This window comes from Ranitomeya variabilis, chromosome 4 (genome assembly GCF_051348905.1).
Source record: "Ranitomeya variabilis isolate aRanVar5 chromosome 4, aRanVar5.hap1, whole genome shotgun sequence".
NCBI classification, from domain to species: domain Eukaryota; kingdom Metazoa; phylum Chordata; class Amphibia; order Anura; family Dendrobatidae; genus Ranitomeya; species Ranitomeya variabilis.
The window spans coordinates 685,653,005-685,680,705 of record NC_135235.1 but is presented as its reverse complement, the minus strand read 5'-3'; the positions used below and the strand labels follow the sequence as shown (position 1 = coordinate 685,680,705).

At 45.1% G+C, this 27,701-nt stretch overlaps 2 protein-coding genes across 3 annotated transcripts in view; one reads left to right on the top strand and one right to left on the bottom strand.

Annotated features, from left to right (window-relative positions):
* The window catches only part of LOC143767608 (uncharacterized), a 54,879-nt gene extending 54,131 nt beyond the window's left edge, over positions 1–748 (bottom strand). The window contains exon 1 of the mRNA XM_077256040.1: positions 667–748. The gene's annotated coding sequence lies outside the window, so the exon portion shown is untranslated. The remainder of the gene's footprint in view (positions 1–666) is intronic.
* On the top strand, positions 732–27,701 carry LOC143767612 (oocyte zinc finger protein XlCOF7.1-like). Of its 2 annotated transcripts, XM_077256048.1 has the most exons (7): positions 732–843; positions 17,325–17,474; positions 17,604–17,783; positions 17,864–17,987; positions 18,071–18,168; positions 18,367–18,457; positions 25,367–27,701. In XM_077256048.1, the coding sequence occupies exons 2-7, from the start codon at positions 17,403–17,405 to the stop codon at positions 26,311–26,313; spliced, it is 1,512 nt and encodes a 503-aa protein (XP_077112163.1). In that variant the 5' UTR covers positions 732–843; positions 17,325–17,402; the 3' UTR covers positions 26,314–27,701. The 2 variants fall into 2 exon arrangements, with proteins under 2 accessions (XP_077112163.1, XP_077112162.1); XM_077256047.1 differs by lacking the exon at positions 732–843 and having other exon boundaries at positions 17,329–17,474; positions 25,364–27,701.

Genomic DNA, 27,701 nt, shown 5'->3' with positions numbered 1-27,701 from the left:
GCTCCCTATAATACCTACAGCCTGTGCACCTTCCAATCCCCGGGCTCTGTGGGACAAATACACAGAATATCCTAGAGGAGATATCCATAGAGAGCACAGGAGAGGTCATCCGGACTTAGCCATAAATGTCACTGCCGACAGATCCACCACAGTCCTCCTGACTCTAGAAGAAAGGAGCCAATGTGTCAGTAGTGACCCTCTAATAGCATCAGGTCACCGGCACCAGCTCCACCAGCCTGTGTGTTATGGGAGAGATATTCTGGGAGAGGAAAGCCAGGATTTGGGGAAGATGAGGGGATTTGTCCCAGTAAATAAGCCTCTTCTGGTTGATGACCACAGATCGGGGGATTTGGCAATTATGGCTCAGATTCCAGGTGGGAATAGGAGACGGTTTTCCTTGATGCCCCAGGAGGTTCCGGTAAAACATTCTCATTAATTTGCTGCTCTCAGAAATTCCATCCATCAATAACATTGCTCCGGCCGCTGCATCGTCTGGGGTTGTGGCCGCTCTCTTAGATGGAGGCGCACGGCTCAGTCAGCACTAGGATTACCCCTGAATCTAGCGCTCTTGGAATCTCCCGTCTGTAATATCACTAAGGTCTATGAAAGATCTGGGAGGATCCAATCACTTAATGGGGGGAATTGTTCTACGTTTAGCAACGTTACCTGTTCTTCAAGGAGCAGCACCAGCAGAGGAGCTGAATACTTGTCAGCACAGCAGAGTCCTGTATACACTGAGGGCCCTGATCATGTGACCCCTGACTCCTCCCCTCCTGTGACCTCATCACAGGTCCTGTGTGCACAGAGCAGCCATATATGTGGAGTGCGGCCCTGTGGGTGGAGGTAGGTGGTGGAGATTCTCCATTACTGGGTGCAGGATACATTAACCCCTTCAGCACTGAGGCTCTTTGGGGTCTCTGTGTGGTGTGAACAGTGACGTAACATATAGGTGTAGCTAGGGTTTTGGTTTGGGGGGGCGAAGCTTCAGAATACAACAAAGACACATTTCACTTCTCATATTCCAGCACCATCACCATCTATTCCCAACCTGCACAACCTCCTCATCCTGCTGATACCCCAATACTGAGCCGCTGCTGCTGTATGTGTCCCTATTACTGCCCCTGATACCCCAATACTGAGCCGCTGCTGCCGTATGTGTCCCTATTACTGCCCCTGATACCCCAATACTGAGCCGCTGCTGCCGTATGTGTCCCTATTACTGCACCTGATACCCCAATACTGAGCCACTGCTGCCGTATGTGTCCCTATTACTGCACCTGATACCCCAATACTGAGCCACTGCTGCCGTATGTGTCCGTATTACTGCCCCTGATACCCCAATACTGAGCCGCTGCTGCCGTATGTGTCCCTATTACTGCCCCTGATACCCCAATACTGAGCCGCTGCTGCCGTATGTGTCCCTATTACTGCACCTGATACCCCAATACTGAGCCGCTGCTGCTGTATGTGACCCTATTACTGCCCCTGATACCCCAATACTGAGCCGCTGCTGCCATATGTGTCCCTATTACTGCACCTGATACCCCAATACTGAGCCGCTGCTGCCGTATGTGTCCCTATTACTGCCCCTGATACCCCAATACTGAGCCGCTGCTGCCGTATGTGTCCCTATTACTGCCCCTGATACCCCAATACTGAACCGCTGCTGCCATATGTGTCCCTATTACTGCACCTGATACCCCAATACTGAGCCGCTGCTGCCGTATGTGTCCCTATTACTGCCCCTGATACCCCAATACTGAGCCGCTGCTGCCGTATGTGTCCCTATTACTGCCCCTGATACCCCAATACTGAGCTGCTGCTGCCGTATGTGTCCCTATTACTGCACCTGATACCCCAATACTGAGCCGCTGCTGCCGTATGTGTCCCTATTACTGCCCCTGATACCCCAATACTGAGCCGCTGCTGCCGTATGTGACCCTATTACTGCCCCTGATACCCCAATACTGAGCCGCTGCTGCCGTATGTGTCCCTATTACTGCACCTGATACCCCAATACTGAGCCGCTGCTGCCGTATGTGACCCTATTACTGCACCTGATACCCCAATACTGAGCCACTGCTGCCGTATGTGTCCCTATTACTGCCCCTGATACCCCAATACTGAGCCGCTGCTGCCGTATGTGTCCCTATTACTGCACCTGATACCCCAATACTGAGCCACTGCTGCCGTATGTGTCCCTATTACTGCCCCTGATACCCCAATACTGAGCCGCTGCTGCCGTATGTGTCCCTATTACTGCACCTGATACCCCAATACTGAGCCGCTGCTGCCGTATGTGACCCTATTACTATTACTGCACCTGATACCCCAATACTGAGCCGCTGCTGCTGTATGTGTCCCTATTACTGCCCCTGATACCCCAATACTGAGCCGCTGCTGCCGTATGTGTCCCTATTACTGCCCCTGATACCCCAATACTGAGCCGCTGCTGCTGTATGTGACCCTATTACTGCCCCTGATACCCCAATACTGAGCCGCTGCTGCCGTATGTGTCCCTATTACTGCCCCTGATACCCCAATACTGAGCCGCTGCTGCCGTATGTGTCCCTATTACTGCACCTGATACCCCAATACTGAGCCACTGCTGCCGTATGTGTCCCTATTACTGCCCCTGATACCCCAATACTGAGCCGCTGCTGCCGTATGTGTCCCTATTACTGCACCTGATACCCCAATACTGAGCCACTGCTGCCGTATGTGTCCCTATTACTGCCCCTGATACCCCAATACTGAGCCGCTGCTGCCGTATGTGTCCCTATTACTGCCCCTGATACCCCAATACTGAGCCGCTGCTGCCGTATGTGTCCCTATTACTGCCCCTGATACCCCAATACTGAGCCGCTGCTGCCGTATGTGTCCCTATTACTGCACCTGATACCCCAATACTGAACCGCTGCTGCCATATGTGTCCCTATTACTGCACCTGATACCCCAATACTGAGCCGCTGCTGCCGTATGTGTCCCTATTACTGCACCTGATACCCCAATACTGAGCCACTGCTGCCGTATGTGTCCCTATTACTGCCCCTGATACCCCAATACTGAGCCGCTGCTGCCGTATGTGTCCCTATTACTGCACCTGATACCCCAATACTGAGCCACTGCTGCCGTATGTGTCCCTATTACTGCCCCTGATACCCCAATACTGAGCCGCTGCTGCCGTATGTGTCCCTATTACTGCACCTGATACCCCAATACTGAGCCGCTGCTGCCGTATGTGACCCTATTACTATTACTGCACCTGATACCCCAATACTGAGCCGCTGCTGCCGTATGTGCCCCTATTACTGCCCCTGATACCCCAATACTGAGCCGCTGCTGCCGTATGTGTCCCTATTACTGCTCCTGATACCCCAATACTGAGCCGCTGCTGCCGTATGTGTCCCTATTACTGCACCTGATACCCCAATACTGAGCCACTGCTGCCGTATGTGTCCCTATTACTGCACCTGATACCCCAATACTGAGCCACTGCTGCCGTATGTGTCCCTATTACTGCCCCTGATACCCCAATACTGAGCCGCTGCTGCCGTATGTGTCCCTATTACTGCACCTGATACCCCAATACTGAGCCACTGCTGCCGTATGTGTCCCTATTACTGCCCCTGATACCCCAATACTGAGCCGCTGCTGCCGTATGTGTCCCTATTACTGCACCTGATACCCCAATACTGAGCCGCTGCTGCCGTATGTGTCCCTATTACTGCACCTGATACCCCAATACTGAGCCGCTGCTGCCGTATGTGACCCTATTACTATTACTGCACCTGATACCCCAATACTGAGCCGCTGCTGCCGTATGTGCCCCTATTACTGCCCCTGATACCCCAATACTGAGCCGCTGCTGCCGTATGTGTCCCTATTACTGCTCCTGATACCCCAATACTGAGCCGCTGCTGCCGTATGTGTCCCTATTACTGCACCTGATACCCCAATACTGAGCCACTGCTGCCGTATGTGTCCCTATTACTGCACCTGATACCCCAATACTGAGCCACTGCTGCCGTATGTGTCCCTATTACTGCCCCTGATACCCCAATACTGAGCCGCTGCTGCCGTATGTGTCCCTATTACTGCACCTGATACCCCAATACTGAGCCACTGCTGCCGTATGTGTCCCTATTACTGCCCCTGATACCCCAATACTGAGCCGCTGCTGCCGTATGTGTCCCTATTACTGCACCTGATACCCCAATACTGAGCCGCTGCTGCCATATGTGTCCCTATTACTGCCCCTGATACCCCAATACTGAGCCGCTGCTGCCGTATGTGACCCTATTACTGCCCCTGATACCCCAATACTGAGCCGCTGCTGCCGTATGTGACCCTATTACTATTACTGCACCTGATACCCCAATACTGAGCCGCTGCTGCTGTATGTGTCCCTATTACTGCTCCTGATACCCCAATACTGAGCCGCTGCTGCCGTATGTGTCCCTATTACTGCCCCTGATACCCCAATACTGAGCCGGTGCTGCTGTATGTGACCCTATTACTGCCCCTGATACCCCAATACTGAGCCGCTGCTGCCGTATGTGTCCCTATTACTGCCCCTGATACCCCAATACTGAGCCGCTGCTGCCGTATGTGTCCCTATTACTGCACCTGATACCCCAATACTGAGCCACTGCTGCCGTATGTGTCCCTATTACTGCCCCTGATACCCCAATACTGAGCCGCTGCTGCCGTATGTGTCCCTATTACTGCACCTGATACCCCAATACTGAGCCACTGCTGCCGTATGTGTCCCTATTACTGCCCCTGATACCCCAATACTGAGCCGCTGCTGCCGTATGTGTCCCTATTACTGCCCCTGATACCCCAATACTGAGCCGCTGCTGCCGTATGTGTCCCTATTACTGCCCCTGATACCCCAATACTGAGCCGCTGCTGCCGTATGTGTCCCTATTACTGCACCTGATACCCCAATACTGAGCCGCTGCTGCCGTATGTGACCCTATTACTGCACCTGATACCCCAATACTGAGCCACTGCTGCCGTATGTGTCCCTATTACTGCCCCTGATACCCCAATACTGAGCCGCTGCTGCCGTATGTGTCCCTATTACTGCACCTGATACCCCAATACTGAGCCACTGCTGCCGTATGTGTCCCTATTACTGCCCCTGATACCCCAATACTGAGCCGCTGCTGCCGTATGTGTCCCTATTACTGCACCTGATACCCCAATACTGAGCCGCTGCTGCCGTATGTGACCCTATTACTATTACTGCACCTGATACCCCAATACTGAGCCGCTGCTGCCGTATGTGCCCCTATTACTGCCCCTGATACCCCAATACTGAGCCGCTGCTGCCGTATGTGTCCCTATTACTGCTCCTGATACCCCAATACTGAGCCGCTGCTGCCGTATGTGTCCCTATTACTGCACCTGATACCCCAATACTGAGCCACTGCTGCCGTATGTGTCCCTATTACTGCACCTGATACCCCAATACTGAGCCGCTGCTGCCGTATGTGACCCTATTACTGCACCTGATATCCCAATACTGAGCCGCTGCTGCCATATGTGTCCCTATTACTGCACCTGATACCCCAATACTGAGCCGCTGCTGCCGTATGTGACCCTATTACTATTACTGCACCTGATACCCCAATACTGAGCCGCTGCTGCCATATGTGCCCCTATTACTGCCCCTGATACCCCAATACTGAGCCGCTGCTGCCGTATGTGTCCCTATTACTGCTCCTGATACCCCAATACTGAGCCGCTGCTGCCGTATGTGTCCCTATTACTGCACCTGATACCCCAATACTGAGCCACTGCTGCCGTATGTGTCCCTATTACTGCACCTGATACCCCAATACTGAGCCGCTGCTGCCGTATGTGACCCTATTACTGCACCTGATACCCCAATACTGAGCCGCTGCTGCCGTATGTGACCCTATTACTGCACCTGATACCCCAATACTGAGCCGCTGCTGCCGTATGTGACCCTATTACTGCACCTGATACCCCAATACTGAGCCGCTGCTGCCGTATGTGTCCCTATTACTGCACCTGCTGTGTGGTTCTCTGCACCCTCTAAATTCTAAACAACCCTCTAGAATATACTAATGCCAGGTGCAAGTGCCCTAGAAAACAGTGCTCACATTTTGTCCCTTAGAAAGTAATATTGCCCTGTGTGCTCCTTTGACAGTCACAGTAACCTGAATTCCCCTATAACAATAAGCGTCCACTTTACATTTTACAATGTCCCGAGTCTCCCCCCGTACAGCTCCCCTATACACAGTATGATTCTCTCTTATACAGTCTAATGCCCCCTCACTGTATAGTACCCACACAGTATACTGACCCTATAGTATCCCCCAAACTGTTTGATAGCTCCAACACTGTAATCTCCACAATGTATGATGGCCCTCATAAAAAATAATGCACCAGACAATCCTCAATATAGCCCTCAATATAGCATAATGCACTCCCCACAGGCCTCCACATAGTATAATGCTGCCCTTCATAGGCAGCCTTTATAGTATACTGCAGCCCCCATAGGCAGCTTCTATAGTATACTGCAGCCCTTAATAAATTGCACCCCCCCAGGCAGCCTCTATAGCATAATGCAGCCCTAATATAATGCACCCCCACTAGGCAGCCTCTATAGTATAATGCAGCCTTTAAAGGGAACCTGTCACCAGTTTTGGCCTATATAAGTTACGGCCATCACCTTTCAGGGCTGATATACAGCATTCTATAATGCTGTATATCTGCCCCCAACCCAACCTGTAAGAAAAGAAAATGAACTTTTATTATACTCACCTGCGTGCCGGTCAGGTCCAAGGGGTGTCGCAGGCTTTGGTCCAGCACCTCCCCTCTTCTTGTGATGCCACCCTCCCACTTGCTTCGTGTTACTGACGCGTCTCTGCGTCATCCAAACAGACTCCTTGGCACTGCAAACAGGTGTCGGGAAAGGTCAAAGAGCCCTAGCATCTGCACACTGCAGTACTTTGCTCTGCCCTCAACAGGACAGAGAAGTACGCCTGCGCAGGAGCACGATGCTGAGGAGACTGTGTGGACAACACAGTGATACGTCATCCACAGGAATCAAGCAGGAGGACGGCGATCATAAGAAGAGGGGAGGCGCTGGACCAAGAAGTGTGAGACCCCTCTGACCAGACTGCCCCACAGGTGAGTATAATAACTTATTTTTCTTCTCTTGCAAGTCGGGTTGGGGGCAGATATACAGCATTATAGAATGCTGCATATCAGCCCTGAAAGGTGATGGCCTTATCTCTTTTTGGCCAAACCTGGTTACAGGTTCTTTTTAATATAATGCAGCCTCTATAGAATAATGCAGCCCCTAATATAATGCACCCCCCTAGGTAGACTATATAGCATAATTGTGCCCCATAAAAAATAAATACAATCCCATTCATCCTGGTTCCTCCACTGCTCTGAGTGCCCGCACATCTCCAGACAGCGGGTGCCAGGTAATGACGTAATCGCAACCCCCTGTCAGTGTCGGCGTCGGTGATGTCAGATGCTGAGAGGGGGATGATGGGAGAGGGAGCGTAACGCTCCTTAACTCATCAATGCGGTCAGCTGTATCGGCATCTAGCCGATACAGCTGAACTTGCAATGGCGGGGGGGCCACTGCTGGCATCTGGCCCCTCGCCTGCTCAAGGGCCTCATAGCAGCCGGGTGGCAAGCTGAGAGATTGATTCTCCCTGCACCAGAATGTAACTGTACAGGCACACTGGGCGCGATACAGTTACAGTAGCGTAGCTCCGGGTGGGCCCCCTCAGAGTGTGGGGCCTGGGGCGACCGCCCCCTCTGTACCACCCCGGTAGCTACACTACTGAATAACAGCTGTGGACAGAATGCGGCTTCGCTGGTTCCCAAGTCCACATTCGATCCACTCAGACACCTGCAGGATGAGAGGACAGAAGCCCAGAGAAGTTCTCCCACAATGCGATGATTCCTCTCCTGGCTCCAGCACAATAATGTAGATACTAGTGATGAGTGAGCCGCTCTCCACTACTCGATCCGTCATCGGGAGCTCGGACAAGCTTGTTACTGAAGTATCGCAGGTGATGGAGCGCCGTGCTCGAGTTCCCAGCCAATAAACATGTGGGGATTACCCGCCATACACGGTGATGCTGTAGCCATGTTGGTTACTGGTATTACTGTGACTGTCCGGCCGCATCACGTTATCGGGTTTATAGAAGACCCAGTGACGCGATGCTCGGCACACCGTCATCAGGAAGCAGCTCAGGGAGAGTTGTTATAGGAGGGAGCGCTTAGATTATTGTCAGCCAACTCAGTATTATAAAGTTGTATTCTTTAGTGTCTTTCATGTGGCGCTATAGGGTGTATTTTAGGCTACGTTCACATTTGCGGTCTGCGCCGCAGCGTCGGGCGCCGCAGTGTCGCCGCATGCGTCATGCGCCCCTATATTTAACATGGGGGCGCATGGACATGCTTCGCACTTGCGTTTTGCGCCGCATGCGACCTTGCGGCGCCCTCGTCCGGGCGCAGAGGACGCAGCAAGTTGCATTTTTGCTGCGTCCAAAATCAATAAAAAAAAGGACGCATGCGGCGCAAAACGCAGCGTTGTGCATGCGTTTTGCTGCATTTTTGTTTGCGTTGTGCGTTGCGGCGCCGACGCTGCGGCGCACAACGCAAATGTGAACGGAGCCTAACCCCTTCACCCCGAAGCCTGTTTTCACCTTCCTGACCAGTCCAATTTTTTCATTTCTGACCGCTGTCAGTTTATGAGGTAATAACTATAGACGCTTCAATAGATCCCACTGATTCTGAGATTGTTTTGTTCATGAAAAGTATGTACTTCATGATAGTCCTAAAATTTCTTCGATATGACGTTTATTTGTGAAAAAATTGGAAATGTGTCAAAGTTTTAAAACTTTGCAATTTTCGAACTTTGAATTATTGTGCCCTTAAGTCATATAGAGATATATCACGCAAAATAGTTAATAAATAACATCTCTCACATGTCTACTTTACATCAGCACAATGTTGGAAGCATATATTTTTTTTGTTAGGACGTTATAAGGATTAAAAGTTGACCAGCGATTTCTTATTTTTACAACAAATTTACAAAACAATTTTTGTAAGGACCACATCACATTTGAAGTGACTTTGAGGGGCCTATCTGACAGAAAATACCCAAAAGTGACACCATTGTAAAAACTGCACCCCTCAAGATGCTCAAAACCACATTCAAGAAGTTTATTAACCCTTCAGGTGCTTCACAGAAACAGAAGCAACTTGGAAATTAACATTTAACTGTAGTCACAAAAATTACCTTTTAGCACCATTTTTTTTATTTTCACAAGGGTAACAGGAGAAAATGTACCACAAAAGTTGTTGTGCAATTTCTCCTGAGTAGGTTGATACCCCATATGTGGAGGAAAACCACTGTTTGGATGCATGGCAGGGCTCGGAAAGAAAGGAACACAAAATTGACTTTTAGAACACAAAATTGGATGGAATTGAGAGCAGACGACATATCACATTTGAAAAGCCCTTGCTGTGCCTAAACAGTGAAAAAACCCATACATAGCAATAATTAAGAGACCACTGCACAGTTTTATAAAAATCAGCTTCTCTACATGTCTGACAGCCATTCCATTCCCATGTCAGTTGAATTCCAACCAGAGTACACCTCATTCTGCTTAATGTGCTTCTGATTAGGTGATCATCTGAACCAAATCTTATTTAACGAAGAAAAGTATAAAAAAAATCCTGCTGTGGTGTTCACAATCCTCTTGCAATAGGACAAGCTGGATGGCAAAACAAGAGTAATATCCGAAAAGTAATAGGAATTAAAAAATAACTTTTAACCATGCCAAAGGAGTTGAAAAGAAAAGCCTAGAGTGAGGAAAAGAAGGGCTCAATTCTGGCTTTACTAGCAGAGGGACACAGTAAGCATCATGTTGCCTCCATCCTTAAAATTTCTAAGACAGTCCATTACAACAAGGTCAAGCAGCAGACATTGGGGACAACAAAGCTACAGACCGGCAGAGGGCGAAAACGACTCTCCACTGACCAGCAAGACTGCTATCTTATTCGAATGTCACTCAGCAACCGCAGGATGACATCAAGTGACCTACAAAAGGTATGGCAAATGGCAGCTGGGGTGAAGTACACAGCATGAACAGTTCGTAACAGGCTACTAGAGGCAGGACTCAAGTCATGTAAAGCTAGAAAAAAAACCTTTCATCAATGAGAAGCAAATGAGAGCCAGGCTGAAGTTTGCCAAAGACCATAAGGATTAGACCACAGAGGACTGGAGTAAGGTAATCTTCTCTGTTGAGTCTAATTTTCAGCTTTGCCCAATACCTGGTCATCAAATGGTTAGACGGAGACCTGGATAGGCGTACAAGCCACAGTGTCTGGCACCTACTGTGAAATTTGGTGGAGGATCGGTGATGATCTGGGGATGCTTCAGCAAGGCTGGAATTGAGCAGGTTAATCTTTGAGAAGGATGTATGAATCAAGCCGCATACAAGGTTATCCTGGAAAAACAGTTGACTCCTTCTGCTCAAGCAATGTTCCCCAACTCTGAGGACTCTTTTTTTCCAGCAGGACAATGCATCATGCCACACAGCTAGGTCAATCAAGGTGTGGATGAAGGACCACCAAATCAAATCCCTGTCATGGCCAGCCCAACCTTCAGACCTAAAAACATTGAAAACCTCTGGAATGTAATCAAGAGGAAGATGGATAGTCACAAGCCATCAAACAAAGAAGAACTGCTTACATTTTTGTACCAGGAGTGGCATAAGGTCACCCAAAAGCAGTGTCACCCAAAAGCTATGATTAAAAATCATGGTAATTCCAAAAAATATTGATTTCTGAACTCTTCCTGAGTTAAAACATGAGTATTCTTGTTTCTAAATTATTATGAACTTGTCTTTTTTGCATTATTTAAGGTCTGCAAGCAATGCATTTTTTGTTATTTTGACAATTTCTCATTTTCAGAAAATAAATACAAAATTTATCGCTTGGAACTTTGTAGACATGTTGTCAGTAGTTTATAGAGTAAAAAAACAATTTACATTTTACTAAAAAATATAATAAAGATATATTATCTGTAACACCGTATAAAAAAAATTCACGGAGGTAAATAGTATTTTACAAGCTTCCTTTTGTCATGTCCGTCATGTAATCAATAATCATCCAATTGGTGAGATGATTCACCCAATAATAGATCTATCACGGTTCCTTCTACGCTCGCTAGATACACTTCTCTTTTTTTGCTTGGATACTCCATAAGTGACCCCATTTTGGAAACTGCATCCCTCAAAGAATTTATCTAGAGGCATAGTTTTATAGTAATGATTATAATGTTTTTAGTTTTACTAATGTGAATTTATAAAGTGGTGTTATGTGTAAGATGTGTGGAGTACATCAGATTGTAAAAGTGTGTTGTGTGAACAGGGTATAAACTAATTTTATTAATTTGTGGACATGTGGTACGCTTTGTAGCAATCCTTAATTCGAAGACCAGGTTTCTCAGACCAGGTTTCACAATGGTAAATAGTGTCCTTTCAGATTCCCCTCTTGGAGCATACTCTGCACCGTTTTTGTGATCTTCCTTTCTTCACAGTTTGGGGAACCGGTCCTGGAAAATGTTGACCTGGGACAATACAGGCACTATCAGTTTCAGAAGTACCGGAACCCTCACCTACCTGAGTGCCAAACATTAAGACCTTGATGACTACCTGCTGAAATTGATGGAAGGTCCCTGTATCGCCTGCAGATCAGAACAGCACAAAAACATTGTACGGTGCCATCTATACAATGTGCACAGCCAATTTTTTGCACCATTCTTTAGCTTTTCGCATGGCGCTGTATGGTTGGAGGACCTGATCTGAAAGATCTACACCCCCATGTACCTATTGTAATCCAGGGTACAATCTGGATTTGGGATTTGTGTTGTACCACGAACAGTGACAAGGGAGCTGTTGTCACGGTGTATGGTGGTGAAGATTAGGACATCCCTTTTGTCCTTAAACTTGACCACCAGCATGTTGTTGTTGCATTGGGCTCGGCTTTCGCCTTTTCTCTGCGTTTGCCCAATTAGTTGGTTAGGCAGGCGTTTCTAATTTTTTCACATAGTGCCGAAGGCAACTGTACTTCTGACAGAGAGAGCCTTGAAGAGAGGGATGCTGGTGGGAAACTTATCAATGTAGAGGTGATAACCCTTATCCAGCAGTGGGTGCAGCAATTCCCACACAATCTTCCCACTCACCCCCAGGACAGGATGGCATTCGGGGGGTAATCTGGGTGTATTTTCCCTTGTAGACCCTAAATCTGTGGGTGTACCCTATGGTACTCTCGCACAGTTTGTACAGTTAATTCCATATTTGGGTAGGTATTGTTGAAATTTTAGCCTCCCTTTGAAATGAACCAGAGATTCATCTATAGCGATGTCCCTTTGGAGGTTGTAAGCCTCAGCAAATTTTCTGCTGAAGTATTCAACAACCGGCCGAATTTTATATAGACGATCAAAGTTTGGATCGTCTCAGGGAGGACACTATGCATTATCATTATAATGTAATCATTTTTGTCTTTCTCTTCAAATCGTGTCCTTGTCATGGACATACAGATTACCGGTACTGTAGAGAACATCAGTACTCCAGTATTCGTGAAGCTCTAGTTTTCGGATTATGCCCATATGCAGCACAATTCTCCAAAATGTCATCGTCTCTGCTGCATCTACAGGGGTCCATTTGGCATATGCTGATGTGGGATTTTGGATGAAAAATAGGTGGGCATACAAGTTGTTCTGGGGCACCATAAGATTTATTATTTCCTCACTGAAAAAGAATTTGAAGAAGTCAATTTCAGTGAGGCCAGAGGTGTCAAACTGGATTCCTGAGCTGCCGATGAAATCCGGAATGACGGGCTGATAATTTTCAGGGGGTGCAATCTATGTGGGATCGATTGTTGGAGGGGTTGCCTGGGTCCTAGGGCACCTTGCTGGGGGTCCTTCCTAATTAAATGAGGAGCAGGAGGACTAAAAGAATGTGGGATCTTCCTCACTGGTTGAATCTGTGTTAGAGGAAAGGAAACCATATGCCTCCTCTGGTGAATAGCGTCTTGACGAATGGGCCATTTTTAGTTTTTTCTTTCAAAACCCCGGGAATGTGTGTAAGTGATGCTTTGCTATTTATTATAAAAAGTAGAGAGAAAAAATTTAGAAGAAGCACTTAGAAGAAAAAATGTAAAGAAAAAAATAGATATATATAAAAAAAGTTTGTATAAAAAAAAATTTGAGACTTTCACTACACTAATGTCCTCCCAATAAATTTACCTGGCACTAACTATTCTTTTTTTCTGCAAAATAAAAATAGACGTCACCAATAATACAACGTACACTCCCCTAATGCACTACCTAAAAATTTACCCGATGCAAATAATTCTATTTTTACAAAAGAAAAGATGTCACCAACAATGCTATGCATGCTCCCCTAATGCACTTGCAAAATATTTACTTAACGCAAATAATTATTTGATTGCAGAAGAAAACTGAATGTCACCAACAATGTGATGTACGCTCCCCTAATGCACTAGAAATTACCCGCCGATAACCTTTTTTTTGTGCAAAAGAAAGACGCTACCTCCCTGTCTATGCAGGTACTTTGTACATTTTTTTTTCTTTAAAACAAAATCCGACATCACCAAATACTGTGACGTCCAATACACTAACACGCTACCTCGCTACGTATGAAACTATTCTGTGCAATTTTTTTCTCTAAAACTTCTGTATTTTTTGGACTATAAGACGCACCCCAAATTTGGGGGTGGAAAATAGCAGAAACAAGATTTTTATAAGATGGGGGTCCTTCTTAGGGTATGTGCATACGTTGTGGATATGCCTGTGGAATTTTCTGTTCAGATTCTTCCTCTCTTGGCAGAAAACGCAGGTGAAATTTGGATGTGTTTTTCATGCATTTTTCATGCGGATTTTCATACAGATTTTCATGCTTTTTGGTAAGCTAAATAAAGATCTATTATTGAAACAAAATAAAAATTGTGATGTTATTTCTTGTTCATCCTCTTCATTTACATACTCCATTGAAGAATAATGTTTACAGATAGATAGATAAATAGATCTATAGATAGATATATAGATCTATAGATAGATCTATATACAGATAGATAATACCAAGCCCGATGTTTATTAATAAACATAATAAAATGGTACATAAACAGTTAAATAAAGACACACACACACACAAAATCTGCATTAGGCCGGGGTCACACTTGCAAGAAACTTGCTCAAGTCTCGCACCTCAGTACCCGGCACAGCCGCCTGCACTCGGCATGAGAATGTGCGGCTGCATGTATTTGTATGCAGCTGAACGCTGCGGGCCGGTTACGCCTCCTGCGCAGGAGTGCGGTGGCCTGGAGCTATGAAGCAAGCAGGAGGGCGGCATCACAAGAAGATGGGAGGTGCCGGACCAAGACTTGCGACAACCAGTCTGCCCCGTAGGTGAGTATAATAAAAGTTATCTTTCTCCTCTTGCAGATCGGATCGGGTTCTTGATATACAGCATTATAGAATGCTGTAGATAAACCCTGAAAGGCGGTGGCCGTAACTCGTATTAGCCAAACCTGGTGACAGGTTCCCTTTAATACTAGAAATATATTGCACAGGGGATATCGCAGCCAATTCCCACAAAAAGAATCCTGGAAACACAGAATTAGAAATGATTCTTTCTCCGCAGTTTCTATAGGACTTAATACATTCCTGATTCCGGAGAGTAATAGAAATACGGCAGAAAACAGAGGAAGAAAGTTCGGAGAAAAAGCTTCATAGAAAGACAATGTAGTTACAGACGCCATTTAACCCTTTGGGAGAAAGTGATTCCAGCACTTTACCGAGTAAATCCCACCAGAACTGTAGCTGGTAAAGACACCAAAATCCACACGTGTCCCTTCTAATTGGGGGGAAACTATCACCTCTAATAATCCTCGGACAATTCTGACAAACACGGAAAAGTGCCCCTTTATGGAGGTGACAGAAAGTCTGTTTAGTCACTTTAGCTTCACAGTATCAGCTCTAATCCAATGGTGAGATAGCGATTTACCCTGAAGTCACAGATTGTGGGGTTGTTATAAATTGTTATATTTAGGGGTTTTGTGTTGTCTCCTTATAAGAATCACAATGGTTTTGTTCCTTTTCCGCTGATGGATACAAATGACCCAACTATGAAAGACTGGAACCAAGGACACATGTGGTACTCTCATGGTACAGGACCCCCATACAATATAATGTTCTTACAGTACCGCCAACCTTCAAACACATTACGATAATATGAGATGCCCCACACAACATTCTACCACCCAAACCACTAGATAATAAATACTCATCCCCATTCTTGATACCATACAGCCACTTTCTTGGTTCCCACACACATTATAATTTTTCCACAGTACCTCCATCCCCAATTTTTTTTTTTTTTTTTTTTTGGGGGGGGGTGTTTTTCATGTAATATATTAAAGCCTACAAGAAAAGTGTAACACCCCAGGGTCCTGGTTGTTACAGTGGCATTGCTTTCCTCACGGGGATGGTGATGTCACGCTTGGAAGCAGGGAAAGGTCTTCTCTATCAGGTAAACACAAGCATACAACATGTTCACACTCCAAGCCAGAAGGGGGAGCTCTGATCCAGCTTGTGGGTGGCTCCCCTATATATATATATATATATATATATATATATATATATATATATATATATATATATATATATATATATATATATATATATATATATATATATATATATATATATATAGTCTGGTCTGGAGGGAAAGTCAGTTAGTTCCTGTCAGTGAGTGCCAGACAGTAGACTGGAACAGTCTGAGGCAGGACGTATGAGGGAGGCGCCGTGCAGCCACGAGGGTGCTGCAGCTCCTGGAGGAAAGAGATAACAGAAAGAAGAACAGATTGCAGTGAGCATGCAGGAGAGCGAAGCACAGGCGAGTGACAACTGGGGAGGACAGCTACAATTGGGCTACCTCCATGCAAAATGCAGATCCTGGAAGCCGGAAGACCAAGGTTGTGAGGGACGCCCAAGACTTACAGCAGAAACCGGCAGGACAGCTGGACTTCATGTCACCTGACACAGTGGCACATAGAGCCCGGGTCGTGATGGAGACCATGTAAAAAGGCTCGGGCCACCTGTCATACAGGTTAGTGCCCTACCTTTAAGGAGGGCAGAAAGAACAGTGAGGACCCTGACCATAGCCACAGGCAGTAAGGGACTACACCACTGCGCTAGTAGGAAGGCTTTCATCTCATCCTGGTAAAGGGGACTCTGAACATGCTTCCAAGCCGGCCAGACCCTGCCTGTACATGTGATCTGGTGCCCAGTACTACGGTTGCCTGAAGCCCTCAGTAAACCAGGTAAAGAGACTGCAAACCTGTGTCCTCCGTTTCTTTGTACACTACCCACCATCACCAGCTACACATTGGGAGCCCTGGGGACCCAACTTCACCTGTGGTAAGTATTACTATCTAGCTGCCATAACATCACCCCAGAGGACCTCTTTAAGCAGCGTTGGTCTCCAATGACCGAATACCACAGGTGGCATCACAAACAAAACTTTATTAACCACTCCCATTAAAGACCTTTCCCTATTATTTGGGCACCCAGGGCCACAGACCGGGTCGCAGCCACCATGTCATCCCCTTTAAGTATCGGACCCGGTACCGAGTACCCCACGGCCCTGACGGGCAACTCAAAATGCTAAAAAAAGGCAATATAAAGAGATATATATCTCCTGTCTTGGTTCTTACAAAAAATCTTTTATAAAAGCCTCAAACTTCTGTGTGTGAATCAGACATGAGATCTAATGTGATAGAAGATTACAGTGCGGGGAAGACGGGAAACCTTCATATAGACGGCCGGTGGTGATGGAGTCAGCGATGGACTCTGGCCAAATATGTTTCTAGAGCCGTAGTAGAAGATGAAGATGTCGTCCTCATGATGAAGTAGTTATTTCTCCTGTCACGTGTAATGAATATCTCCTGCAGTATTGCTAATGCCGATTCCAGTGTTGGTAAATGAGACGAGAATTAGCGTTATGGAAGATGAGTCTATGAGAAACGTATTCAGCTGCCGACTCCGAGGGAGAAACTGCTTGTTGTCTGTGGCCTAAATATATAGGTTTTATTAGCAGATGCAAAGAAGAAAACTAAACACTGTAAAATAATAAATCTCCTCATATGTTTCCCTTATTATCTCCAGTAATTGTATTATTACACAGGATTTTTATGATATTACATCGGCTCTTCTTCTCATTCAGGTCTCTACAATATTGGATCCTCTCAGTGAAGATCTTCTATAAAAGAGAATTTTCCTGGTTTACCCATCAAGGCTGGATATGGACAGAGACAAGATGGCGGAGAGGATATTACACCTCACCCTAGAGATCCTCTTCCGGCTTACTGGAGAGGTGAGAGATTCTGATGACGTCACATTCCTTCATTCTTATCTATGGGAATAACAGATGGACAGAACTGGAGAGGTGAGGACTCTGGAAATGTCTTTAGTGAGATTCATTAATGTGTCTCTCCATAACCAGGATTACACGGTAGTGAAGAAGACCTCTAGTGAGCGCTGTCAGGATCCTGTGTCTGAGGGATGGAGAAGACCCCTGAGCCCAATCATGTGGTCTCCACCTCAACCCCTGATACATGAGGATATGAATGACCAGAAGATCCTAGAACTCACCTACAAGATGATTGAGCTGCTGACTGGAGAGGTGACTCTGCTGGGAATGCTGGGACATTATAAGTATGCTATGAAGGGAACGGTGGATGATGATATCATGGTATGTGTCAGGTTTCTATAAGGTGTCAGGATGTCGCTGTCTATTTCTCCATGGAGGAGTGGGAGTATTTAGAAGGACACAAAGATCTGTACAAGGACGTCATGATGGAGGTTCCCCAGCCCCTCGTAATATCAGGTAATGGACAGGACTAAATACACACGGCCTATAATTATCTGTATATAAAGAATGAATTCAGTCCCTGTATGTGTTTCTGCCAGCTCTATCCAGTAAGAGGACAACACCAGAGAGATGTCCCCATCCTCTTATTCCACAGGACTGTAAACAAGAAGATCCCAATGTTCCTCAGGATCACCAGGTAGATGGAGAGAAGGTGTCATGAGATCTCGTCAATGATGTGTAGACTGCTGTGAAGGTCTTTTGCTCAGTATTGTTTTATCCACCAGTATTATATGAATTATACTTGTGTAATGAGAACGGTGGAGATGGCAGGATTAGAGCTGATCATAGATGTGACTTCTCCCTCTGTCTGTGACTTTTACAATATTTGTTTTAGGGTGAAGATCTGATCTTTATTAATACTACAGGGACATATGTGAGGGATGATGAGTGGTGTAAAGAGGAGATTCCTACATATGACTACCCAGGTGAGTAGTAACCAGTAAATGCAGAGAAGTCACAGATTCTTCTCAGTCACCGGCTGTGACTACTTTATCAATGGTGTAGTCCGGTCGTATCACAATCTTGTGATCACCATTTTGCCTCTAAACCACAACATTCTGCTCCATTTGGAAATGTTGAAATTACTTTTCAATAGAACTTAAAACCTGGAATATCCACCTACCCCCTGGGATTAGACGATGCTGACACTTAACTTCCCAGATTTGTAAACTGCAAAACCAAATTACAGCGTACGTAGAATGTGCTGACAAGTTAGGCTGCGTGTCCACGTTCAGGATGGCCGGCGGTGCCGCTCGGCGCTAAGCCCCGCCCCCTTTTTTGGACGCGATGATGCCGGATGTGTTAACTGTACACATCCGGGATCATCGCCCCCCTCCCATAGGGCCCTGTGTTATGCCTTGCGGGGACGCTGCGTCCCCGCAAGGTGTACGGACATGCTGCGATCTGGAAAGACGCGCAGCATGTCCGGAGTCGCAGGCCCGCCGCGTGCGGGTTTCCACGCATAGTGGACACGGGAATTCAAAAAATCCCCTTCACTATGCTGGAACATCTGGACGCTGCGTGTTTGACGCTGCAGCTCTGTGCAGCGTCAAACAAGCAGCGTTTACTGACCGTGGACACACACCCTAAGGGTATGTGTCCACGTTCAGGATTGCATCAGGATTTGGTCAGGATTTTATGCAAGTAAAATCCTGACCAAAACTGCACCTGAGGTCACTGGCAGGTCACCTGCGGTGTGCCTGCGTGTTTTGCTCATTGTAGCAACATGCTGCATTTTGAAAAAACGCACCGCATGTGCGTTTTCGCGGCAAAACTGCATGCGTTTTTTAACGCATAGTGGAGTCGGGATTTCATGAAATCCCCTCCACTATGCTGTAACATCTGGACGCTGCGTTTTTGACGCTGCGGAAAAACGCAGCGTCAAAAATGCAGCGTTTCCTGAACGTGGACACATACCCTAATTGTTCCACTCCTGGTTTTGGCTTATAAAAACTGATGAAAAATCCTGACCAAATCCTGATGCAATCCTGAACGTGGACACATACCCTAAGAGAAAGCGGAGGGTAATGATGCTGTTGGCTTCCTAGAACCCTGATATCTTATTGGATGAATCTACCTTCTCCCCTTTCTGTGATGCTGAATGTGCTCATATGGTCCCTACAAGACCAGGTCCAGTCTTTCTGGCCAAACTTCACTGTTATGATCGACAACATTAAATGTGCACTGAGGCCAAATGTGAATGTCTGTACAATAACAGCAGAGTTTCCCTTTATCCTGACTTCTCACTTTCTTTTAAAACCGACTAACTTTAAGGAATTGTGATAAACTACATAAAAAACATTACACCTGTGCCATGTTATATCTCTAAACTGTGTGTGGCCGATGGCTGTAATGTACATTTATTCCTGCCTGCAGGAGATGTGTTGGCATGGCTCGAGCCCTGGTTTCATGGGTTCACTCCACATCGTAAATTACATTATGTTTTCAGTCCTAAGGCTGTGTGCACACGTTCAGGAATTTTCGCGATAAAAACGCATACATATGCATCCCATCATTTAGAATGCATTCCGCAATTTTTGTGAACATGATGCTTTTTTTTCCGTGAAAAAAAACACATCGCAGTAAAAAAAGCAGCATGTTCATTAATTTTGCCTATTTTTCGCGTTTTTGCCGCTATTTAATGCATTGGGAAAAACACAAACAAACCGCACAAAAAAACACGTAAAAACCAAGAAAAAAACGCATGCGGATTTCTGTCAGAAATGTCCGGTTTTTATCAGGAAATTTCTGCAACAAATCCTTACGTGTGCACATAGCCTTAGGGATTCAGATTACTTCACAATCTCTCCTGAAATGGGGGCACTAATACTTTCTCTATTCTTACCTTTGATGATCTAATATTTGTTCTTGAAGCTCATCTGACAGAAAATATTGGCCCTTTTGTTAGTTTAGATTGCCAATAGGCATCGAGCCACATACAGTAATTACCCCAGAGAGGTTTCACCACTAGTTACTCATTTATTTCTGATGAAGACTGTTGAGTTTGATCATTTCAGTAGATGTGTTATTGTCCATAGTCACAGTTTTTCACTACAGTAGTTAGTTACCAAAATACTCTGATAACCAGTTCCTGCCGCCAGTTTTTTGTTCCTAATCAGGGCCCATTTTTCAAATCTGACGTGTGTCACTTTATGTGGTGAGAATTTTAGAATTCTTTACAAAATATAAACCCCATTTTTTTCACTTTCACAAATGGGAATAGCAAACAGATGGACCTCACAAATTATTTTCCAATGTCTCTTGAGTCTTATAATTCCCTATATACGGTTGTACGCTACTGTCTGGGCACATGGCAGGATTAAGAAGGGAAGTAGTGCCATTTAACAATTTGTATCAAGATCTTACTGGAATAGTTTGCAGAAACAATGTAATGGGGTCACTGTTCAGGGTCACCTGGCAGCTCAAAAGATGGCCACCACGAACAGGTTGGCGCTATCTACTCCGTTTTCCTGATCCCAGCGAATGTCTTGCTCATCACCCTTTAAAAGGGAACCTGTCAGCAGGATTTTTCACAGTAACCTACAGACACTGTCAGGTTGGCGCCGTTACACTAATTACAATGATACCTTGGTTAATGAAATCCGTCTTGTGGTTGTTTAACCCCTTCACCCCCGGAGCTTTTTTCGTTTTTCGCTCCCCTCCTTCCCAGAGCCATAACTTTTTTATTTTTCCCTCAATATGGCCATGTGAGGGCTTATTTTTTGCGGGACGAGATGTACTTTTGAACTATACCATTGGTTTTACCATGCCGTGTAACAGAAAACGGGAAAAAAATTCCAAGTGTGATGAAATTGCAAAAAAAGTGCAATCTCACACTTGTTTTTTGTTTGGATTTTTTGCTAGGTTCACCAAATGCTAAAACTGACCTGCCATTATGATTCTCCAGGTCATTACGAGTTCATAGACACCTAACATGTCTAGGTTATTTTTTATCTAAGTGGTAAAAATAAATTCCAATGTTTGCTAAAAAAAAAAAAAAATTGCGCGATTTTCCGATACCTGTAGCGTCTCCAATTTTCATGATCTGGGGTCGGTTGAGGGCTTATTTTTTGCGTGCCGAGCTGGCGTTTTTAATGATACCATTTTGGTGTAGATACATTCTTTTGATCGCCCGTTATTGCATTTTAATGCAATGTTGCGGCGACCAAAAAAACGTAATTCTGGCGTTTTGATTTTTTTTTCTCGCTACGCCATTTAGCGGTCAGGTTAATCCTTTGTTTTTATTGACAGATCGGGCGATTCTGAACGCGGCGATACCAAATATGTGTAGGTTTATTTTTTTTTTACTTGTTTTATTTTGATTGGGGCGAAAGGGGGGTGATTTGAACTTTTATATATTTTTTATTTTTTTTATATTTTTAAACACTTTTTTTTTAAATTTTGCCATGCTTCAATAGCCTCCTTAGGAGGCTTGAAGCATGCACAACTCGATCGGCTCTGCTACATAGAGGTGAAGTACAGATCACCTCTATGTAGCAGAAATCCAGGCGTACTTTGAGCGCAGACCACAGGGTGGCGCTCAAAGCAATCGGCCATAAACAACCATAGAGGTCTCAAGGAGACCTCTGGTTGTTATGGCAATGCACCGCTGACCCCCGATCATGTGACGGGGGTCAGCGGTGCGAGCACTTCCGGCCGCGCGGCCGGGAGCGCTAGTTAAATGCCGCTGTCAGCGCTTGACGGCGGCATTTAACTAGTTAATGGGCGCGGGCGGATCGCGATTCTGCTCGCGCTCATTGCGCGCACATGTCAGCTGTACAGAACAGCTGACATGTCGCAGCTTTAAGGTGGGCTCACCGCCGGAGCCCACCTTAAAGCAGGGGATCTGCCAGCTGACGTACTATTCCGTCAGCTGGCAGAAAGGGGTTAATCCTTATTTTCAGTTTTTGGCTAATGATATTCCCGTGCACTGGGGCGGCCTGTGGGGGGTCTTCATGTGGTGCTCTGAATAGGTATTCATCAGTATGCCTTCTGACAGGTCACTAATCACTCACTGACCTGCTCCCTAGTTCACATAATGAATATTATACAGTATATATCTTTGAAAAAAAAATCAATTTGAAAATAGCACCGGTCATGCCTTCGCAATAGCAGCTATCAGTGATCTGATAGCTGCTATTGTGCAGGCGCCGGCGGCACCATCTTGGTAGAGAAAAAAAAATCCTCCTCCAAGATGGTGCTGCCTGCGCAGTAGCAGCTATCGGCGATCGCTAAGCTGCTATTGCGCAGGCAGCATTGTCTTGCAGGAGGAATTTTTTTTTTTTTTCACCGATAGCTGCTACTGCGCAAGTGCTACAAACTCGATTTCAAAACAGTTTTTTTTGTTATGAAGTTCAGGAAAATAACAAAGAAATGTATATATATTTAATTACAAAATACATATGTGATTACGATGCTGTGCAGGTGCTGCCGCTGGCACTTGCCTGCAGAAGGGTTTCTTTTTTTTATTTCTTGCTAATTGTGGTTTGTGCACACTGCAAGGCTCTGAAGCGAGGAAGAGATTTCACTTTCTGAGAACGGATATTGTTGTATAGGTTTATGGAAGCCATGTTGCTTTTGAAGAGCCACTAAAAATGTGGAAACTTCTGCTTTTTCACTGACAGATGATGGACCTGAGTGGGAACTTGTTTTTCATGAGATGAGTAGAAGTTTTTATAGGTATTATGTTCATCAACATAACGTTTGTGGCTTTTTATTCCATATTTGGGAGGCAGAATGAGCAAACAGTTGAACACAACGCTCCACTGGATCATCCTATGAGATTTTCTATTACTTTAAAACAAAAGAAAAAAATATGGAGCTGAAGTCCAAAATACTAAAAAGGTATACATTTATTCGATAGCATCAATTAGTAACATTCATTTAAATACATGTAACATCAATACAAGAGACATGATCAGCAGAGAGATCAGGTAGATATCAGCATGTAGACCAAATAGTACCACATCATTAGTTTAATAAAGTGCTTAGTGCCGTTCCATCATATCAGGGAAAAAAAAACAAGATGATAAGATGGTAAGTAGCAACCATAATAATCAGTGCCTAGCGCCAAAGTGCCCAATATAATCAGACCATCTCCTAACCTATGGTTCCTTACCCATCATGTGGTATATCGTGTTGACTTCGTCAGGGGGCAATCCTGATACCTTTTAGTATTTGGACTTCAGCTCCATATTTTTTCCTCTTGTTTTCAACATATTTAGATTTGGAGTGTCCTTTTGTTAATGCTTGGTTCACTGTTTCCCCACATGGGGTGGAATGTGCATAGCAGATTTGCACTAATGGTTCCTTTTATGGTCTGTATTTATCTTATGAGGTTTTCTATTAGGCCGGGGTCACACTTAGGCTATGTGCCCACGTTGCAGAAATGCGGAAATGTCCGCAGAATTTCCGCAACTCCCTGCCGCAGGTAAAACACATGCAGAATTCGCATGCCTTTTCCCACAAAACACAAGCATTGTGAAAGCATTTTTAGCTTGCAGAATGCTTGTGTTTTCCAAGCGATTTGAAGCATCACTTGGAAAAGTGATTGACAGCTTGGTCAAGTGTGACTAACTTTTTACTATTGATGCTGCCTAGATTTAAAAAATACTGTTATTCTCACCTTCCGACGGCCCCCGATCTCCTCAGCGGCGCTCCCGGTCTCCTCAGCGGCGCTCCCCGTACGCTCCGTTCCCAGGGATACTTTGCACGAAGGACCTTTGTGACGTCATGGTCGCGTGACCGCGACGTCATCTCAGGTGATTTGCGCAATGCATCCCTGGGAACGGAAGCCGCCGCATGCACCGCTGAGAGCCAGGAGAACTCTGGGGGCCATCAGAAGGTAAGTATATTCCTATTTTTTATTTTAATTCTTTTTTTTAACATAAATATGGATCCCAGGGCCTGGAGGAGAGTCTCCTCTCCTCCAGATCCTGGGTACCATCCGCACATGAAGCGCTCACTTAACGCATGGTGGATATAACCACATGCGTAAAGTGAGCATTTCAATGCAACCCTATGGCTGCGGAATCGCCGCGATTCCGCAGAAATAATGAACATGCTGCGGATTTTACCACTATGCGATTCCGCAGCGGGAAAACCCACAGCATGGGCACAGCAACTGCGGAATCCCAAAGGATTGCATGGGAATGCGTTTAAGCATGCAGCAAAAAACGAGGCAGAAACGCATAAAAAACGCAACGTGGTCACATAGCCTTAACATATGAAAAATTGGTCCGAGTCTCCCTGCCGAGAGTCGCACAAATGTTCTCCATACGGTCATCCGTGTGTTATGAGTTTGCAATGCGATGGTGCAATTTTCTCATACCCATGTATCCGTATGGCATCCGCATGACATGCATATGGTTTTATATTTCTCACTGCTTTTCCCCATTGAATTTTAATGGCTCAATGGGCTGAAATGAGGAAAATGTGTGTGTATTTCTCGCAAGTCACACTGATGGTCTGTGTGGTGTCCGATTTTTTTTTTCTTGCACCTATAGGCTTGCATTGGCTAGTCTCAGGCGATATACGTGTACAATCACAGCATGCTGCGATTTTACATGAATGCGGAATATGGACGAGAAAAAAAGGTGATGTGAGCTGCCCCATAGATTAACAGTGGTCCGAGTGCAATGCGAGGTTTTCTCGCATAGCACTCGTCTGTATTCAACGCTAGTGTGATCCCGGCCTTAGACTGTGAACTGTCATTCTCTTGGTGGATAGCTCAATATTTTTACATAACTTGCCATTTTTACAGACAGTTTAAGTAGAAATGTTAAATGACATTCAAAGATATTTTATTCAAAAATAATTTGTTTTATTCTTAGCAGATGACTGTACCAGGAGATCAGATGTACAGCTAACATTGTCAATTTTGAAATCCGATGATCTTGGGACACCACAGGATATAATTGAATTGAATGCCATTACTCCAGATATACCATCATCCCTCCACTGCAAAGATCTTTCATCTGATCCTTTGAAACAGGTCCTGTCTTCTGATTCATTATTGACTGCTAAGGAAAATCAAAGTCACAAAATAAGCATTAAAAACAGAAATAGTCCTAAATCAAAGAAGCCATTTTCATGTTCAGAATATAGAAATTGTTTTCCCATCGAAAACATTGAAAAGTCTTTTCTTAAACATCCAAAAATTCACACAGTGGAGAAAAGATTTTCCTGTGCCATGTGTGGGAAATGTTTTAAGCTCAAAACAAATCTTGTTAGACACCATAGAAGTCACACAGGGGAGAAGCCTTTTTCATGTTCAGAATGTGGGAAATATTATAGCCATAAAACAGATTTGGTTAAGCACCATAGAACCCACACAGGGGAGAAGCCTTTTTCATGTTCAGAATGTGGAAAATGTTTTAACCAAAAAGCGTATCTTGATAGCCACCAGAGAACCCACACAGGGGAGAAGCCTTTTTCCTGTTCAGTCTGTGGGAAATGTTTTAACCAAAAAACACATCTTGTTATACACCAGAGAATTCATACAGGGGAGAAGCCTTTTTCCTGTCCAGAATGTGGGAAATGTTTTAAACAGAAACCAGATATGGTTAGGCACCAGAGAATCCACTCAGGGGAGAAGCCTTTTTCCTGTTCAGAATGTTGGAAATGTTTTAATCAGAAATCAGATTTGGTTAGGCACCAGAGAATCCACACAGGAGAGAAGCCTTTTTCCTGTTCAGAATGTGGGACATGTTTTAACCGGAAATCATATTTGGTTAGGCACCAGAGAACCCACACAGGGAAGAAACCTTTTTCATGTTCATAATGTTGGAAATGTTTTAACCAAAAATTGTATTTCTTAAAGGGGGTTGTCCATTACTAGGATAACCCCTTGTCATTCCTCATGTCTGGCCTATTTCAAATGAATACACTCATACTCACTTTCTGTGCCAGCGCAGTTCCAATGGTCTTGACACGAGCCCTGCTCCCAATCAGCACTGACTTCACTCTTCCTGCCTTTAGATGTATTGAACATCAACAGGAAGCTATTACTGGGGCTCCGCTCTCACTTAGGCCGGAGTCACACTAGAGAGGAATACGGATGAGTGCTATGCGATAAAACATCGCATAGCACTTGGACGAGTATTCATCTATGGGGCAGCTCACTTCACCGTTTTTTCCCCTGGCCATATTGTACAGGCTGCGATTGTCACCGACACTCGGCCTAGTCTCGGCTCACTCGCACCCATATAAGTCTATGGGTGCAACTGAAACAACGCACATCACTCAGATATCATCCGAGTGATGTGCGATACACGCTGACCCCGGCAATGGAGGAGATGGAGAAATTCATTTCTCCGCCTCCGCAGCTGTGCGAGAGGCTAGGACCACAGACGCATGACAGTCGGCTCCTGATCGCATCCTTTGCCCTGGCATCAGATGCAATACGCTAGTGTGACTCCAGCCTTACTCTTATTGTTTGATATGTCCAAAAGTGGAGACAGTGAAAAAAGTTTAAAAACGCACTTTCTTTCGAAATGCATTTGGTGTTCTATTATTCTTTTCCTTATGTTCCCTATGATCCTTAACCCCCAGAGGTATTTTTGCTTTTGCATTTCGTTTTTCGCTCCCCTTCTTCCCAGAGCCATAATTTTTTGTTTTTTTTCCGTCAATATGGCCATGTGAGGGCTTGTTTTTTGTAGGACGAGTTGTACTTTTGAATGATACCATTGGTTTTATCATGTCATGTACTAGAAAATGGGAAACAATTCCAAGTGCAGTGAAATTGCAAAAAAAGTGCAATCCCACACTTGTTTTTTTGTTTGCCTTTTTTACTAGGTTCACTAAACCAAACATGTCTAGGTTCTTTTTTATCTAAGGGGTGAAAAAAATTCCACTTTGTTTAAAAAAAAAAAAAAAAATTGCGCCATTTTCTGATACCCATATCGTCTCTATTTTTCGTGATCTCGGCTTATTTTTTGCATGCCGAGCTGACGTTTTTATTGATACCATTTTGGTGCAGATGCAATCTTTTGATCGTTCGTTAATGCATTTTAATGCACTGTTGCGGCAACAAAAAAAAAATCGTAATTCTGGCTTTTTGACTTTTTTCTCGTTACGCCGTTTGGTAATCAGGTTAATCCTTTTTTTATTGATAGATCGGGCGATACTGAACACGGCGATGACAAATATGTATATGTTTGATTTTTTTTT